The sequence below is a fragment of the Phoenix dactylifera genome, chromosome 5, assembly GCF_051530095.1.
Source record: "Phoenix dactylifera cultivar Ajwa chromosome 5, Ajwa_hap1_PhDact_Kaust_v1.1, whole genome shotgun sequence".
In the NCBI taxonomy this organism is placed as follows: Eukaryota; Viridiplantae; Streptophyta; class Magnoliopsida; order Arecales; family Arecaceae; genus Phoenix; species Phoenix dactylifera.
The window spans coordinates 21,924,133-21,938,323 of record NC_143194.1 but is presented as its reverse complement, the minus strand read 5'-3'; the positions used below and the strand labels follow the sequence as shown (position 1 = coordinate 21,938,323).

The 14,191-nt window shown below is 41.1% G+C and overlaps 2 protein-coding genes across 3 annotated transcripts; both read right to left on the bottom strand.

Moving 5' to 3' along the window:
• Nucleotides 1-4,824: 4,824 nt before the first annotated feature.
• Nucleotides 4,825-7,564, bottom strand: LOC120111706 (7-deoxyloganetin glucosyltransferase-like). Its single transcript, XM_039129565.3, has 2 exons — nucleotides 6,903-7,564; nucleotides 4,825-5,857 (listed from the first exon to the last, which is right to left on the bottom strand). The coding sequence occupies exons 1-2, from the start codon at nucleotides 7,429-7,431 to the stop codon at nucleotides 4,917-4,919; spliced, it is 1,470 nt and encodes a 489-aa protein (XP_038985493.1). The 5' UTR covers nucleotides 7,432-7,564; the 3' UTR covers nucleotides 4,825-4,916.
• A 4,322-nt stretch (nucleotides 7,565-11,886) lies between these two features.
• Nucleotides 11,887-13,785, bottom strand: LOC120106631 (uncharacterized). 2 transcript variants are annotated; one of them, XM_089930729.1, is made up of 4 exons: nucleotides 13,664-13,785; nucleotides 13,413-13,559; nucleotides 12,488-12,595; nucleotides 11,887-12,381 (listed from the first exon to the last, which is right to left on the bottom strand). In XM_089930729.1, exons 2-4 carry the CDS (start codon nucleotides 13,515-13,517, stop codon nucleotides 12,139-12,141), a joined length of 456 nt encoding a protein of 151 aa, XP_089786855.1. In that variant the 5' UTR covers nucleotides 13,518-13,559; nucleotides 13,664-13,785; the 3' UTR covers nucleotides 11,887-12,138. The 2 variants fall into 2 exon arrangements, with proteins under 2 accessions (XP_089786855.1, XP_088577982.2); XM_088721856.2 differs by having other exon boundaries at nucleotides 13,413-13,703.
• Between the last annotated feature and the right edge of the window lie 406 nt (nucleotides 13,786-14,191).

Genomic DNA, 14,191 nt, shown 5'->3' with positions numbered 1-14,191 from the left:
CTTGTCGCTTTCTTCACTAAAGTCTGGTCGAAGGCCAGATAAGCCCATCCCTGAGAAGAGTCGCTAGGAGGAATTTAACCCCCAACATCTCCAGCCTCGGTCCTAGATTCAGTTGCAACACTACGCAACCCTCAATAGTTGCTATCATAAGATGGATGGCTATCAAACATGGCAGTCTATGAGCACGTACTATATTATATTGATCCAGGTGGATCTCCATATTCAATTTCGACCACTTTGGCCACTACAAGTAAAGTTGGATAGTCTAAGAGCGAGATCCGCCATATCGAAAAATTGAGTAGCAGGACAAACTTTCGAAGGTCATAACTTAGTTATACGATGTCCAATCAAATATTTTATTTAATTGAACAGATTTTCAAGATCAACGATGGATGCCCTATCCTTTTAGAAGGTTCCGCCCCTAACGATCGAGCCCAAATTTCATTATTTAGGGTTTAAAACAGGATATATCTTTCAATCCGAGAAAAATCAAGAGAAACGATAGAAAGAGAGTAGGCATCTACCTTCCGAAAAATTTTAGCTTTTTCGAGTTTATTTCTATGGATGATGTTCATTTTGGAAAAGAGAGTCCTATTAAAATTAGAAATAGGAATCTGATTCAAATTGTGCAAGAGAGGACCTTACCGTTATAAATAAGGCTGTGTATTTTATTTTTTTAATCATCAATAAAAGTAAAGAGGATTTAAGCTTTACTTTTGCAATTCTTCCATCTTTTTCATTTTTTTTTTGGGAGATCGAGTTGAGCAGATTGAGAAAAATCTTTCTTCTTCCTAATTGGATCGCATATATGGCATGCGTCGTCCATCTGATGGTGGCCATCATAGGCTACATAGCCATCAAACATAGCAGGTCCACGAGTATTATCATATCATACACGATATCTATCTTTTGATGATCGCCACCGAGGGCTATATAGCCCTATGGTGCAGCTCGCACACTGTAGAGGATCCTAGTTGAAGATACGACTTTTGGGCACCTATTAGTGGAAGTATTTTAGGCCTAGCAAATGTCAGTCAGAAAGCAATTTGCTCATTAGAGAGAAGTATCAAACACCGCTCCATTTATGGCCATCCATAGATATCAACAGAATATTGGAAACATGTTTCGCATTAGAGTTTCTTTCCATTCACCATCAGGTAGCAGCGATTGGTTGTTTCTTGTGTAGATCAATATCCTCAGCATCCATAGGACAAGCCATTCTAGAGGCTAGCTTGAAAACCAAGGATCTTTCCACACATATATGGAGCTTCCATCACCATCACCAATCATCCATCTGAATGACCCAATCAATCTTTTGCTACTTCTATACACTGCCTTGTAACAAGTCGAGGAAGATTTTAGACGGTCCGGTCACTATGAAAATTATATTTCCACATTACAGGTCCCCTCCAAACACTGTGGAGCATGAAAATTAGAGAGACCAATACCATCTTAAGTTTGTCAGCTAGTGATCTTACTATCAGTTTATAAATAGTATTACATAATCTATACATCAGAATGCTTCAGCTTGGTAGGGTTCGGAAACCTAGACCACATGAGTTGCCTCCCAAGCATCAAGCATGTGAGTAAATAGAGAAGAAATGACATACAACTTTATAAACATCCTATTTTACAATAGAACATGAACCTTTGTCTTAATCCCAATGACTCTAATATTGTCTCAATCTCTGTGAGGATCTGTACGATCGTGTGTTTAGTCTTACATCAGTTATTCGTCGAGAATATCTTAGGTACTCATACAAGATTAAGAAACCTAAAAAAATAACTTTTGGCTAGTCTTTTTGGATGAGGTCCTGGGTTGTTACAATCTCATCCATACTAACTTCCCTACATGGCTAGTACTGTCCATGAGCCGAGAGCATGGTGGTGTTAGATCCTTGGAGCAAGTCCACCTTTATTTCAAAAAAATATAGAAAGGCATCAGCAATAGAATCCTCCTCCTTCACTCCTCTCTGAGTTTACAACCTGCAAAATTTTGTTTCTCCTCCTCCTGAAAACAGTCGATTGGTGATAGAACCTAATATTCTCATCTCCATTCTGTAGCCATTGAGGTCTTGATTTTTGTAGCCACAATGTTTCTTGCATTATTAGCAATTTGTGACGCTTGCTAGGTTGGCGCCAAAGTATCTGTAATTCATCCTCTCCAATTCCTTGCTTTGCCTCCCTTTGTTGAGTTTGCTCTCAGACTATTGCCGACTGTCTATTCCTAGTTGCAAGAGCAGCTCTGATGGCACTCTAAATTCTCTCTTTTGTAACTTCTTTTGTTCCTTTCTTAGAAGTTGTCTTATTCTACCAGGCAGCCATGCTTCTTATTAATCCCTTATGTATTCTTTATCATTTGGCTCAATCAATAAAAGATGGGTGGTCCATAACCTCCCATTCAATCCCAATAACAAAAAAAAGAAGAATATCTTCAGTGGCGCTCAACTTCTGAGAGACGTTATATGTGGGAGACCCAGTAGTATGAATTTGCCAAGCGTTGTTGACGAGTCAGGACTCTCGCATGATCAACCAGAAGTTCTCAAAGCAAAAAGTATGGTGGAACCCCTGAGAGCCTGCATGAAGGCATCCAATCATTCGAAATCAAAGAGTAGGAGGTGCTTTTATGACATGAAAGATTCATGTTATTCTGACTAGTCGGGAAATTATTTGATGGACCAGATTTGGTGGGTGGGCCAATCCAAATCTTGGGGCATGTATGCAGCGGATTATAGGATGAATTCTTACTCTGTTTTGATTTTGAATAGTTTAAAAACAAGGAGGGAAATGTGGCGAGCAACTATTGGATTGGTCAAGTGGACATGGTCCTATAAGCCCATGAGTAATTGTCTGGCAACAAGGGACGTCAACTTGATTTGCTCTATTGCTGCTATCATGCGACCTGCTTCAGTCTTTATCTCCCGCCCGACAATCTTAGCGCAACACTATTCATCTCCAACTCTCGCCTATTATAAAACATCGATCGCTTTTTCCAACTCTTTCTCCCATCCTATTTTGTGCTGCACTTTTACTTTATGTACTGATCAGTACTCATTTAAGTGAATTGGGGAAGTGCCTTACTTCCTCCACTTACACCAAAAAAAAAAAAAAATCATCAGTTCTCATGAACTCCTTAAAATCTTGACCTCCCAGGGAATACTCAACCTCCCCTTATTTGAGAAGCAGCAATAATACAATTGAAGTCACCCATAATTAATTCAGGTTATTGAAGCTGGGGGACCCTTTCTAATCTTCTCCCAAAGTTCTCTCCCGACATGACCATTTGTGGTGTTGTATACATAAGCTAGTATCCAGTGACTTGAATCAGTAGAAAAATGCCAAAGATCACTTGATTTAAATGGTGTCCAAATTCAATCTCTCCCAAAACATCGGACATTTTTTTTTTTTCTAAAGCGAATGTATTATACATGGCAGGTATGGATACACCCAAGGCATGCGCATGTAGGTGAGTGTTATTTCAGTGTCGTAGCCCAACCCAAACTGAGACTAGGTGTATTTACATGTTACTTTTCTTTAATGGGACGTCAGCTTATTCAGCCAATTCACCTTGCGAGGATCCATAGAGGGGTATATTTGGTCCTACATCAACTATGTACCGGACAAATTTGGAATACTTATACAAAATCGAAAAATCTAAATAATACCTTCTGGCTAGCTTTTTTGGATAAATCTTAGTTGTTACAGATGATATCAGAGTAGTCCTCATTCACGGCCTCTGTAAACCAGAGGACACTGTAGCACGACCCTTCTAGGACTGGTCATAGGCTACAATAGTGTTTGTGATTGGATTTAGGCCCTTAACTTGGTGAGGACTCTTGAACTAAAAATAAGAGGAGAGTGTGAGGATCCGTGCAGGTATGTATTTAGTCTCACATTAGATATCCATTGGGTAAATTATAGGTACTTGTACAGGATCAAAGAATTAAAATAATACCATATTGCTAGCGTTCTTGGGTGGGATCCTAGGTTGTTACACACTTTCTGACACCATTCCATGTATGTCAGGGCTTCAACCAATGCAACCCTTTGAGGTGGTTAGAGAAAAGGCCGGGCGAAGAGAGAGAATACCAAAACACATCAGGATTGGCCTCGAGTGTTGTACAATGATGAGATTGAGAGTATTGAGTAGAGTTATTGAATTTGCTCTATAATGATAGAGATTAAGATTGAGAACCTAACACGTTAGGGCCTTATCACAATAGTCCTCCATATATAATACACTTGGTGGTAGATTGCAATGGAGGATATGGGAAGTGAGTTATTGAATTTGTGAAAAAAAAAAAATCAAATAACTTTTGAGATAAATTTAGATTTTTTAAATTTATGTTTTGTTTACTGAAAAATATAATCCATATTTTTGTATATATAACTAGGTTATCAGATTTTCATGTTTGAACATAACTACATCAAAATTCAATCCTATAAGAAATTGGATCCTATAACATATTTTCAATCCCAACAAAATTATCAAAAACTTAATTCAGATTTATTTCTGATTATTATAAAATAGTTGGATCAGGTTATAAATTTTCTGGATATCTTTTTGAACCCCCTGACGACAGAGTAACTGCAGTCCTTAAATTAATACTATTTAGTACTCTCATCAGATTCCTGTGGAATTTATCACAATTTAGTGTGCGAGGAAAATTGGCTACAAGTCCCTCCATCCAGGCACTCGAGACTCGGCTGTTGTGCCATCATCATATATCCCATGACATTGGATGATCGCCAACCCATCCCTGCATGTCATTGTGAAGTAATCGACGACGTTGCTAAGAAGGGACACGTGGCGAGTGACGCACATGAAGATTTACAAATCAAGCATCCCATCATTCTTTGGACAGCATGAAGAGCCAACCATCATAACTTAAATTACAAATAAAGAGCCAATAGCATCAGAAATCATTCTTTGGGAGCAGCAGCACCTCCTTGACCATCCTCTCAAGATTCATGAAAGAGGAACCCCCAGCTTTAGCTGCCCCAACTGCCTTCTCTTTCCACTCCAGTGCTCTCCTTCTCATCTCCTTCCCCTTTTCCCCTCCCATCAGCTCCCTCACCATCCGCTCCACCTCATCCCTGTTCACAACATTGTGAATCTCCATGGCGACCCCCCAATCGATGCACGCATACTTACAGTTAGTCGGTTGCTCAGCAAAGAAAGGCCAGCACAGCATCGGCACACCATTGCTTATACTCTCCAACGTCGAGTTCCACCCACTGTGCGTCAAAAACCCTCCGATCGACGGGTGCGGCAGGACCGCATCCTGCTGGCACCAGCTTGCTAGGAGAGCTCTCCCCTTGGTCTCAGTTAAAAATTCTTGTGGAAGCACAGCGTCGTCGCCCTTCACAAGGTCCGGCCTGATGATCCACAGGAAGTGATAGTTGCTCCTGGCCAGCCCCCATGCAAACTCGATCAGCTGGTCATTGGTCATCACTGCTAGGCTCCCGAAGTTGACGTATACAACTGATCCGGGCTCCCTCTGGTCAAGCCACTCCAGATAGCTTTCATCTTCCTTCCATAGGTTTATGTTTATGGACTTGAGTCGGGGATTGGGTATTTCATGCAAAAGTAAGTCAAGGGGGCCTACTGTGTAGACGGGTGGAACGATTGGTGCCAATGCTTCCAGGACCGGACGTTCCAGCTCATCAAAAGTATTCAGAATGACTGCAGCAGCCATGGACGCTCTCTGCACTTCATAGATATTGAAGTGGAGCATGTAGTCATTGCCGTCGGTTGTTCGAATCCAGCTCGGGAAGTCCCTCAGCCGCATGTCACTCATCCCTGGGACCCAGTCGACCTTTGTGTCGAGATAACCATCACTAAGATTACTAAGACCTGATCATATCAAAAAGGAAACTTAGATGTTAGAAAGACAAGTAATAAGATTACAAGGGTAAAATTGATTCCCGACCCTTGGTTTGACTAACATTTTACAAGTAGCGCCTAGCCATTTTATGATTAGTCTCTATTCTTAAAAAAGTTATTCTTGCTCCTGATTTCAGTGGTTTAGCATCTTGTTCACATTAAGCATAATTACTTGCGAAGCAGATATAATTGTATATATACGTAAGTTTGTGCAAACAAGGTGCAAATTGAGCAAATAATTGGTCTAACTTTGTGCAAACTTAAGTTCTATCGTATGATACAATTTTGTGTTGTTGTCGTTGTCGGTATTGCTGCTGCATAGTTTTCAAGAAAAATAAAAAAACATTAATTGTGATATGTAATCAAAACAAATTAGGGTCTAGTGGATACTTTTCCTCTCCTATCCTACAAATTTTTTGCCTTGCTTTATACAATTTCACACAGCATAGACACTTAAGATTGAATGGGTATCTTGGGCAACTTAACTCCCTCTACTTTGTTTTATTGCTATTTTAAGTTTAGTTCTAACAAAATAAGCATTTTACTTTAAGCCCCTTTCACAAGTGTTTTAGCACATACCCATATTGTTTTGCTCGCTATCATGTATGGTTGTAAACATAGTTGTTAAAAAGTAGAGGTCGCAATTGGCTCAGCCTGAGTCTGACACAAATAACTAACCAAAAAACAACCTTCGTATTAAGTGGGCCAATATCTTAACACAAACCTAAGAATTTTATTAAACACGTAACCTAATCAAACTTGCATTATAACCTGTTTAATAAATATATCGAATAGGTTAAATAGATTTTAAAAAGTTCTTAAACAATTTTAACAAGTGGAATCACAAACCAACCTAACTATTAAACAAGCCAAAAAAAAAATGGTGCTCTACCCGTCAACATGTCAATTGAGTAAAAACATAGAAAGGTGCTCTATAGCCAACGTCATTTTGATAGAACAAGGCATGATCATGAAAATGAACCAAGAACGTGAAGATATACAAGCCGAAAGATACCTTTGAGGGGTGTAAGGCCTCTATCAATGAGATGTTGGTTGTGGAGGTAAGCCATAAAGCCACAGGCGCTTGTGGTCCAGAAGAACATCGCAGGGATGCCGAGCTCATTGGCGACATCAAGAGTGAAGCTCATGACACCATCGGTGATGATGCAAGTCACGGGGGGGCATTCAGTGGGAGAATTGTTGAGCTTTCGTAAGAGGTCACGTAAGGGAGCAAGGCAGAGCTTGGGAATGGAATAGCAGAGGAAGCCGGTGGTTCGGTTCTCGTAGTCATCAGGGAGGGTCTCGAAGCGAAAATCGTCAAGGCTTCTCAGGGTAGATGGGTCATGGGATTGGAGCATGCGTTTCTGGCTGTATTCGGTGTTCACGAAGGTGATGTGGAATCCACGGGCGTGAAGAAGCTTGGCGAGCTTGAGTAAGGGGTTTATGTGCCCTTGCGCTGGGAACGGGATCAAAACAACATGAGGCTTTGTTGATGGAACTGCGGCCATCTCTCTCCCCATAATCTCTCTGTTCTCGGTTTGCATGGATCCTTCCGGGAACGGCCTGCAAGTCTATACCGAGTGACGAGGGAAGAAGATGGGAGGTGGTCAGGTACAATGTGTTACGTACGAAGGTTGGAAGGATTCTTCTCATTCCTTTTAATGGTAAAGGCAATAAATGATTGCAGTTTCTCATTCAGCAATGAATGCGGTATTGAATTCAGCGACCAGGAATAGAAAGAAAGCTTCCGGGGAAACCAAAATTAAATAAATGGGATAATTATCAGGTTGGTAATGGGGTAAGATTGGTATCAGGTTGCTTTGAAACATTCCACAAAGGTGGATCAAATGGATTGAGAATATCCGCTCTACTGAAAAAAGTATAATTAACATGAATGATGAGATTGGTAATTGGATCTACTACAGACGGGAGCTCAGGCAAGGTAATGATCTCTTCCTCTTATTGTTCACTCTTGCGGTAGATCCACTATACAGAATGCGCAACATGGCAAATACTGCAAAAATCTATGAAGGGTTGGGAAATCCATGGATCTGTGGTCCTGTGGAGTGACGAGAGAAGAAGATGGGAGATGATGTTAGGTACAATGGATGTGACGTATGAAGGATTCTTTTCATTCTTTTTTTGGTAACGGCAATAAATGATTGCATTTTCTCAATCAGCAACGAATGCAGCATTGAATTCGGCGACCAGGAATGGAAAGAAAGCTTCCGTCGGAAACCAAAAAAATAAATAAATGGTATGGTTATCAGGTTGGTAATGGGGTAAGATTGCTATCAGATCGCTTTGAAACATTCCACAAAGGTGAATCAAATGGATTGAGAATATCCGCTCTTCTGAAAGAGAATTGTATTTTTGTCCAGAGATTATAATGAATAGGAGCAGTTGTGTGAGACCTTAACGAATCTGATTCCAATCTTGAGAAGATGAACCGCCTCAAACCACAGCATCTAGAGACTTCCCTTCGCTGCTAGAGGCATGGATCACTGGTTCTTTGATGGTGGAGGAGAACAAGAGCCGAGCGGAAATAGGCTCTTCTTCCTTATGGCCTAGGATTCTTAGGGACGGCGGCTTACGTGCATGAGAAGAAGAGAAGAGAGGAGAATAGGGTTTTCTTAGGGAGAAAGGAGTATCATCTGATTTCATTCCATCCATACACAAAATACGTGAGTGTATACATACATGGTTAATCATGACACAAATCCAAAACACTTTTATAGGCTAAACCACATTAGAAAGCACTCAACCCAAGCCCATGTACACCCATGACTTGCATGCTCTCTTCCTTTTGAGCCTAAACCTAGCCCAATAATAGTTAGCCACCTCAAGACCCAAGTACTTGAGTCTCAAGCAGGTAGAAAACCAAATTCCGTCTCTACCTAAATCTGAAACAGACCAGGGGTCGACCCTTTAACAGCATGAGTCGACCCTTGCTCTTCAGGAGTCGACCCTTTAACAGCATGAGTCGATCCTTGCTCTTCAGGAGTCGACCCTTAACAGCATGAGTCGACTTTTGTTCTTCAGGGGTCGACTTATTAACAGCATGAGTCGACCCTTACACTGTTTCCACTGCAGTTTCTTACATTCCTTGCTTTGGACACGCCACACTTGTGCCCACAATCTCTACCTTGGTGCTCCAAAGCCTCTACAAGCTCCACCTAGTTCGTCAACCCCATCAACCCCACACAAGAGAGAAAACTATCTCGTGGAAGAATTTTCGTAAGTGCATCCGACTGATTCTTCTTCGTATGAACTTTCACCAGCATCACTTCACCATCCTCCACTAACTCTCTGATCCTGTGTTACCTCACGTCTATATGCTTTGTGCGAACATGATAGACTGGATTCTGAACCAATTACAGAGCACTCTGACTGCCGTTGTGCAGCACCACTGTACTCTGCTTCACCCCCATCTCCTGAATAAGTCTCTTCAGCCAAAGAGCCTCCTTGGCAGCCTTTGTGATCCCTATGTACTTAGCCTCTGTGGTGGACAAGGCCGTGATAGGTTGAAGGGTTGATCTCTACGAAATTGGTCCACTAAACATGCTGAACACATAACCTATAGTAGACCTCCTCGTATCCAGATCACCTGCAAAATTTGCATCCACAAACCCTTCCAATGGACCTGAAAACTCCCTTGAGGCATTGGAGTTCCTCCCCTGTCCATCTTGTTGCTCAAAAGTCAGACCAAGCTTCCGAGTTTCTTGTAGATACCGCAAAATCCACTTCAGTGCCGGCCAGTGCTCTTTCCCCGGGTTTGCTATGTACCTGCTCACTTGGCTTACTGCATTTGCTATGTTTGGTCTACAACACACCATAGCATACATCATGCTGCCCACGGCACTAGCATATGGAACTCTATCCATGTACTCTTTCTCTTCATCTGTTTGGGGGGGCTGCAACTTCAAAAGAGACATGTGGCTTGCAAGCGGTGTTCCAACCGGTTTGGATTTATCCATTCCAAACCTCATCAAGACCTTCTGAATGTATCCTCCCAATGACAAGTGGAGGACACCCTTGCTTCTATCTCTGCAAATCTCCATTCCAAAAAATTTCTTGGAAGAACCCAAATCCTTCATCTCAAATTCAGCAGACAATGCTGATTTCAGCTCATTCACTGCATTGCTACTCCTGCTGGCAATGAGCATATCATCCACATATAGAAGCAAATATAGAGCATTCTCCTCATCCACATCCTTCACATAGACACAATTATCATGCTCATATCTGAAAAATCCAAGGCTAAGAACAAAGGTATCAAACCTCTTGTACCACTGTCGGGATAACTGCTTCAAACCATAGAGAGATCTCTTCAGTAGATATACCTTTTCTTCCAACCCCGGCTGCCTAAAACCAACTGGTTGCTGCATGTATATCTTCTTCTCTAGGCTCCCATGTAAGAACGCCGTCTTCACATCCATCTGTTCCAATTCCATATCATACTGTGCTACCAAAGACAGCAACACCCGAATTGAAGCATGCCGCACTACCAGAGAGAATACCTCTTTGTAGTCCACTCCCTCTCTCCGTGAATACCCCTTGGCTACTAGCCTTGCCTTGTACCTAACTCCTCCATCTTGCTCTGAAGGCACCTCTTTCTTTGTGAAAATCCATTTAGAACCAATGGCCCGAGCACCTTCCAGTAGATCCATAAGCTGCCATATCCTGTTCTTCTCAGGAGACTGTATCTCTTCCATCATGGCTTGAATCCATGATTCCCTTTCTGAGTTCTCCATGGCCTCTTCAAGTGTCTCTGGACCTCCATTTGCAGTGTTGAAAGCATAGGAGATGGTCTCATCAATGCCATACCTGACAGGCTTAAAGATAATTCGCTTTTGCCTGTGCGGTGCAACTCCCCTGACAAAGTCCCTCAAACCGAAACTCTGTAGCTCTACTTGCACCTCTTTCCGGACTGATGGCCCTCCTAGCTGGTCCTCCACTCACGTGGGAACATGCCTACCAAATTTCATCTCAAAAGAAACATTTTTCGAGGTAGAATTTGAAGAAATATCACCTGCTAGTGAGTGTTGTTCATTGCTGCCCTGTCCAGCCTTTTGCGCTTCATCTACTACTTCCGACCTCTTTAGGATGCTCTCCTCATCAAAGATCATATTTCTACTGATAGTGGACTTCTGTGAATGAGGATCCCACGGCAAATAACCCTTGACCCCTTGTGGATATCCGATGAAGATCATCTTCTGTAATTTCGGATCAAGTTTGCTTCTTTCGGTTGTCCCACTCTAGATATCCTTTGGAATGCCTCCATCAAGCTTTCTATTGGGGGACATGTTAACAAGAAAACAAGAGAAAGTTATCGCATCACCCCAAAAAAATTTGGAAAGTGTTGTCTGCAGCCTTATACTACCAGAAAACACGCATATAGTGACGGAGATTCCCGTCACTATACCGTGTTTTTGGTTACTAATACGGAATTTGTGACCGGAGCTTCCGTTACTGAATTGGTTACAAAAACACGCGTCACTAAATTCTTAGTGACGGCGGCGATTGCCGTCACTAAACTCCGTGACAAATCTAAGAATTAAATATTTAAGAAATTACGTATTTTCCGTCACTATCCAGTCGCTGAGTTAGTGACGAACGTAACTTGGTCACTGATTTTGTCACAGAATTCCGTCACACGTTTGGTCACCGATCTGTCACAACCTCAGTGATAGATTTAGTCATCACGGACATGGTCACAAATTTTGTCACTAAATTTGTTATTAATCCCGTCACTGACCTAGTGACAAGGTTATCGTCACTAATTTGTCACAAACCCTCTGAGCAAAATCAATTTTTATTAACCAAAATTCTGTCACTAAGTTTATAGCTGCTCGTTACAATACTTGGTAAACAATTCAATAACCAAAATTTGGTCACTGATCACAATCCAATAACCTGGTATATTTGGTACATTGATTGGCTCATAATAATCATAATAATAATAATAATAATATCATTAATAGCAAAGGTATTCAACATTACGCAAAAGTCATTTAATATGAAAATAGGCATTAACATGTCCTAAATCCATCAAAATCAAAGTCTAAAAGTATGTCATAGAGATCAACAGAGATTTCATTCCTCCTAGGAATGCAAAGACCTATCATCTAAAGCAAAAACAATCATAATGAAGCATGATCAGCATAACCAGAATCACCATTACTCCCCTGATCTGCATGCCTTGGTCCAAAGCCAATTTCTTCTCTCATCTTTTGAAGAACCTCCTCTTGCTATTTTTTCTTTTCGTGCTCAAGAATACCTAGAAGGTCTTCACGCATGTACAGCTCTGGAGCTTGACTTGTAGAGGTGGAAGAGGATGATGATTGCCCAATAATTTCCGTGAGATCATCCAAGGGACTAAAGCCATAGACATGGCCATGAGTTGGCACAAACCACAAGTCATAATCACGTGGTGGAGCATCTGAGGTGGAGGCATCACCATATTTTTTGGAGTATTCAGCTGAATACTTTGCCTGTCAGTTGATTTGAAAGAAGAGAAAAACATTATGGTGGATCAAACAAGAGATAAACATGAGCAAACTCAATAATATTTATGAATCATAAAAAAATTATACTTACCATGACAGCTTCACTTCTCTTATCTACATATCCTCCTCTGCCTTGCTTTGTCTTATGCGTCCGATTAAAAGATTCAACTATTGTTGGCTCCTTACCGAACTTTATTTTCTACAAAAGAGAAAAAAAGAATTCATTAACATATAATGGGCTGATTTGAGATAATTGAACAATAATATGAAAATTATTATAGAAATCTAATTGAATAAAGATATGTACCAATCGTTCGTCATAATTGACAAATGCAATTGATCCTCCATAGACTTAGAAGCCAGCAGACTTGCTCACTGGATTTGGGGATTTTTCATCAAAAGTCCAATATTGTTTTGCTTAATCAATAGAATTTTCATAGAGTTTCCTTCCACTTTTCCTCTTCTTTGTTCCTTGCTCTCTCTCTCTCTCTCTCTCTCTCTCTCTCTCTCTCTCTCTCTCTCTAATGTTAGTTATTCACCGAATCTATGGCCAAGGTATATCTAACTGAAGTTAACTAAAGAGCTGAAGAAGCAAACATCCAACAGAAGCTGAATTCATGAGTCCACAAATATAAAAGTCCAAGTATCAAGGTCCTTAAGATATGTATCAAGTAGTAAAAGGGTTTTCAACTTTTTGCTTATCCTGGTTGTTAAATTTTCTGGCGTGCTATCCTAGTTTATTATATTAAAGAAAATCCAAAGAACCACTAAAGAAAATTATAGAAAACTATCTGGAATCTACCCACTATGTCGGCTGTCATCAACAAGATGCCAAGTTTCTATCAATAGGTAAACAAACGAAAGAACGTAGAAAACCCCCTTCAAAAGCAACACTCTGAACTTTTTTTGCCCAAAGAAGATAGGAAGAAAGACAAGAAAGAACAGTAGATCCTAAGAGTAGTATCACAAAGTTTCATACATAAACCAAATCAAATAGAAAGGGTAGAGAAAACAACCTTGATATCCTCGTTCGAGACCCCGTAGTCCAAGTTGGAGATGTAGAGCTTGGTGCCCGTCTCTATAGCTGCTGCCTTAGCCACCGGCACCGGATAACCCCTCATCTAGCCTGAATAAATATCATGCTGCCATGCCGAATCCGGAGCCTGGAATGAAGATCGAGTGAGAAACCTTAGATTCAAGAAGAGAAGGCCGTGAATCGAAATCTGGCGGAGATCGAGATATCCGGAGGGGACCGTGGAAACCCTACTCATAACTTGCCAATGGAATAAGGGGCGGAGCGGTTCCTAGAGCGGGTGGGGAAGCATCGGGCGGGGCCGGCGCCGGACCCTCATCCCCGACCGTGGAAATTTCCGGGAGGACGTCTTGTTCTTTTTGATCATGTAATCGAGGGACATGTCCAAGGCGCTCGACATGTCGGCGGGATCGAAAAGGGGGAAATGGGATCAACGAGCTAGGTTTTCGAGGAGGAGGCGGTGGATTTGGAAGGAGAGAAGATTGGGGGAACTAGGGTTTGGAGGAAAGGGTAAGTGGGAAAGGGCCGGGGTATAGACTTAAGTATACAAACTAGCATGCTTGAACTCGCTGTTCACATAGTTTTACTGATTCAAACATGCAGTGTACTTGTTTTGTATAGACTTAAGTATACAAACTAGCATGTAACTCACAGGATCCATGAGGTATGTTTTCTTTTTTTTTAATTATTTTTAAAATATAAAATAGCAATATACTAAATTATAATAAATCAAAGGGTTTGATAGACAAATTTTTTTACATA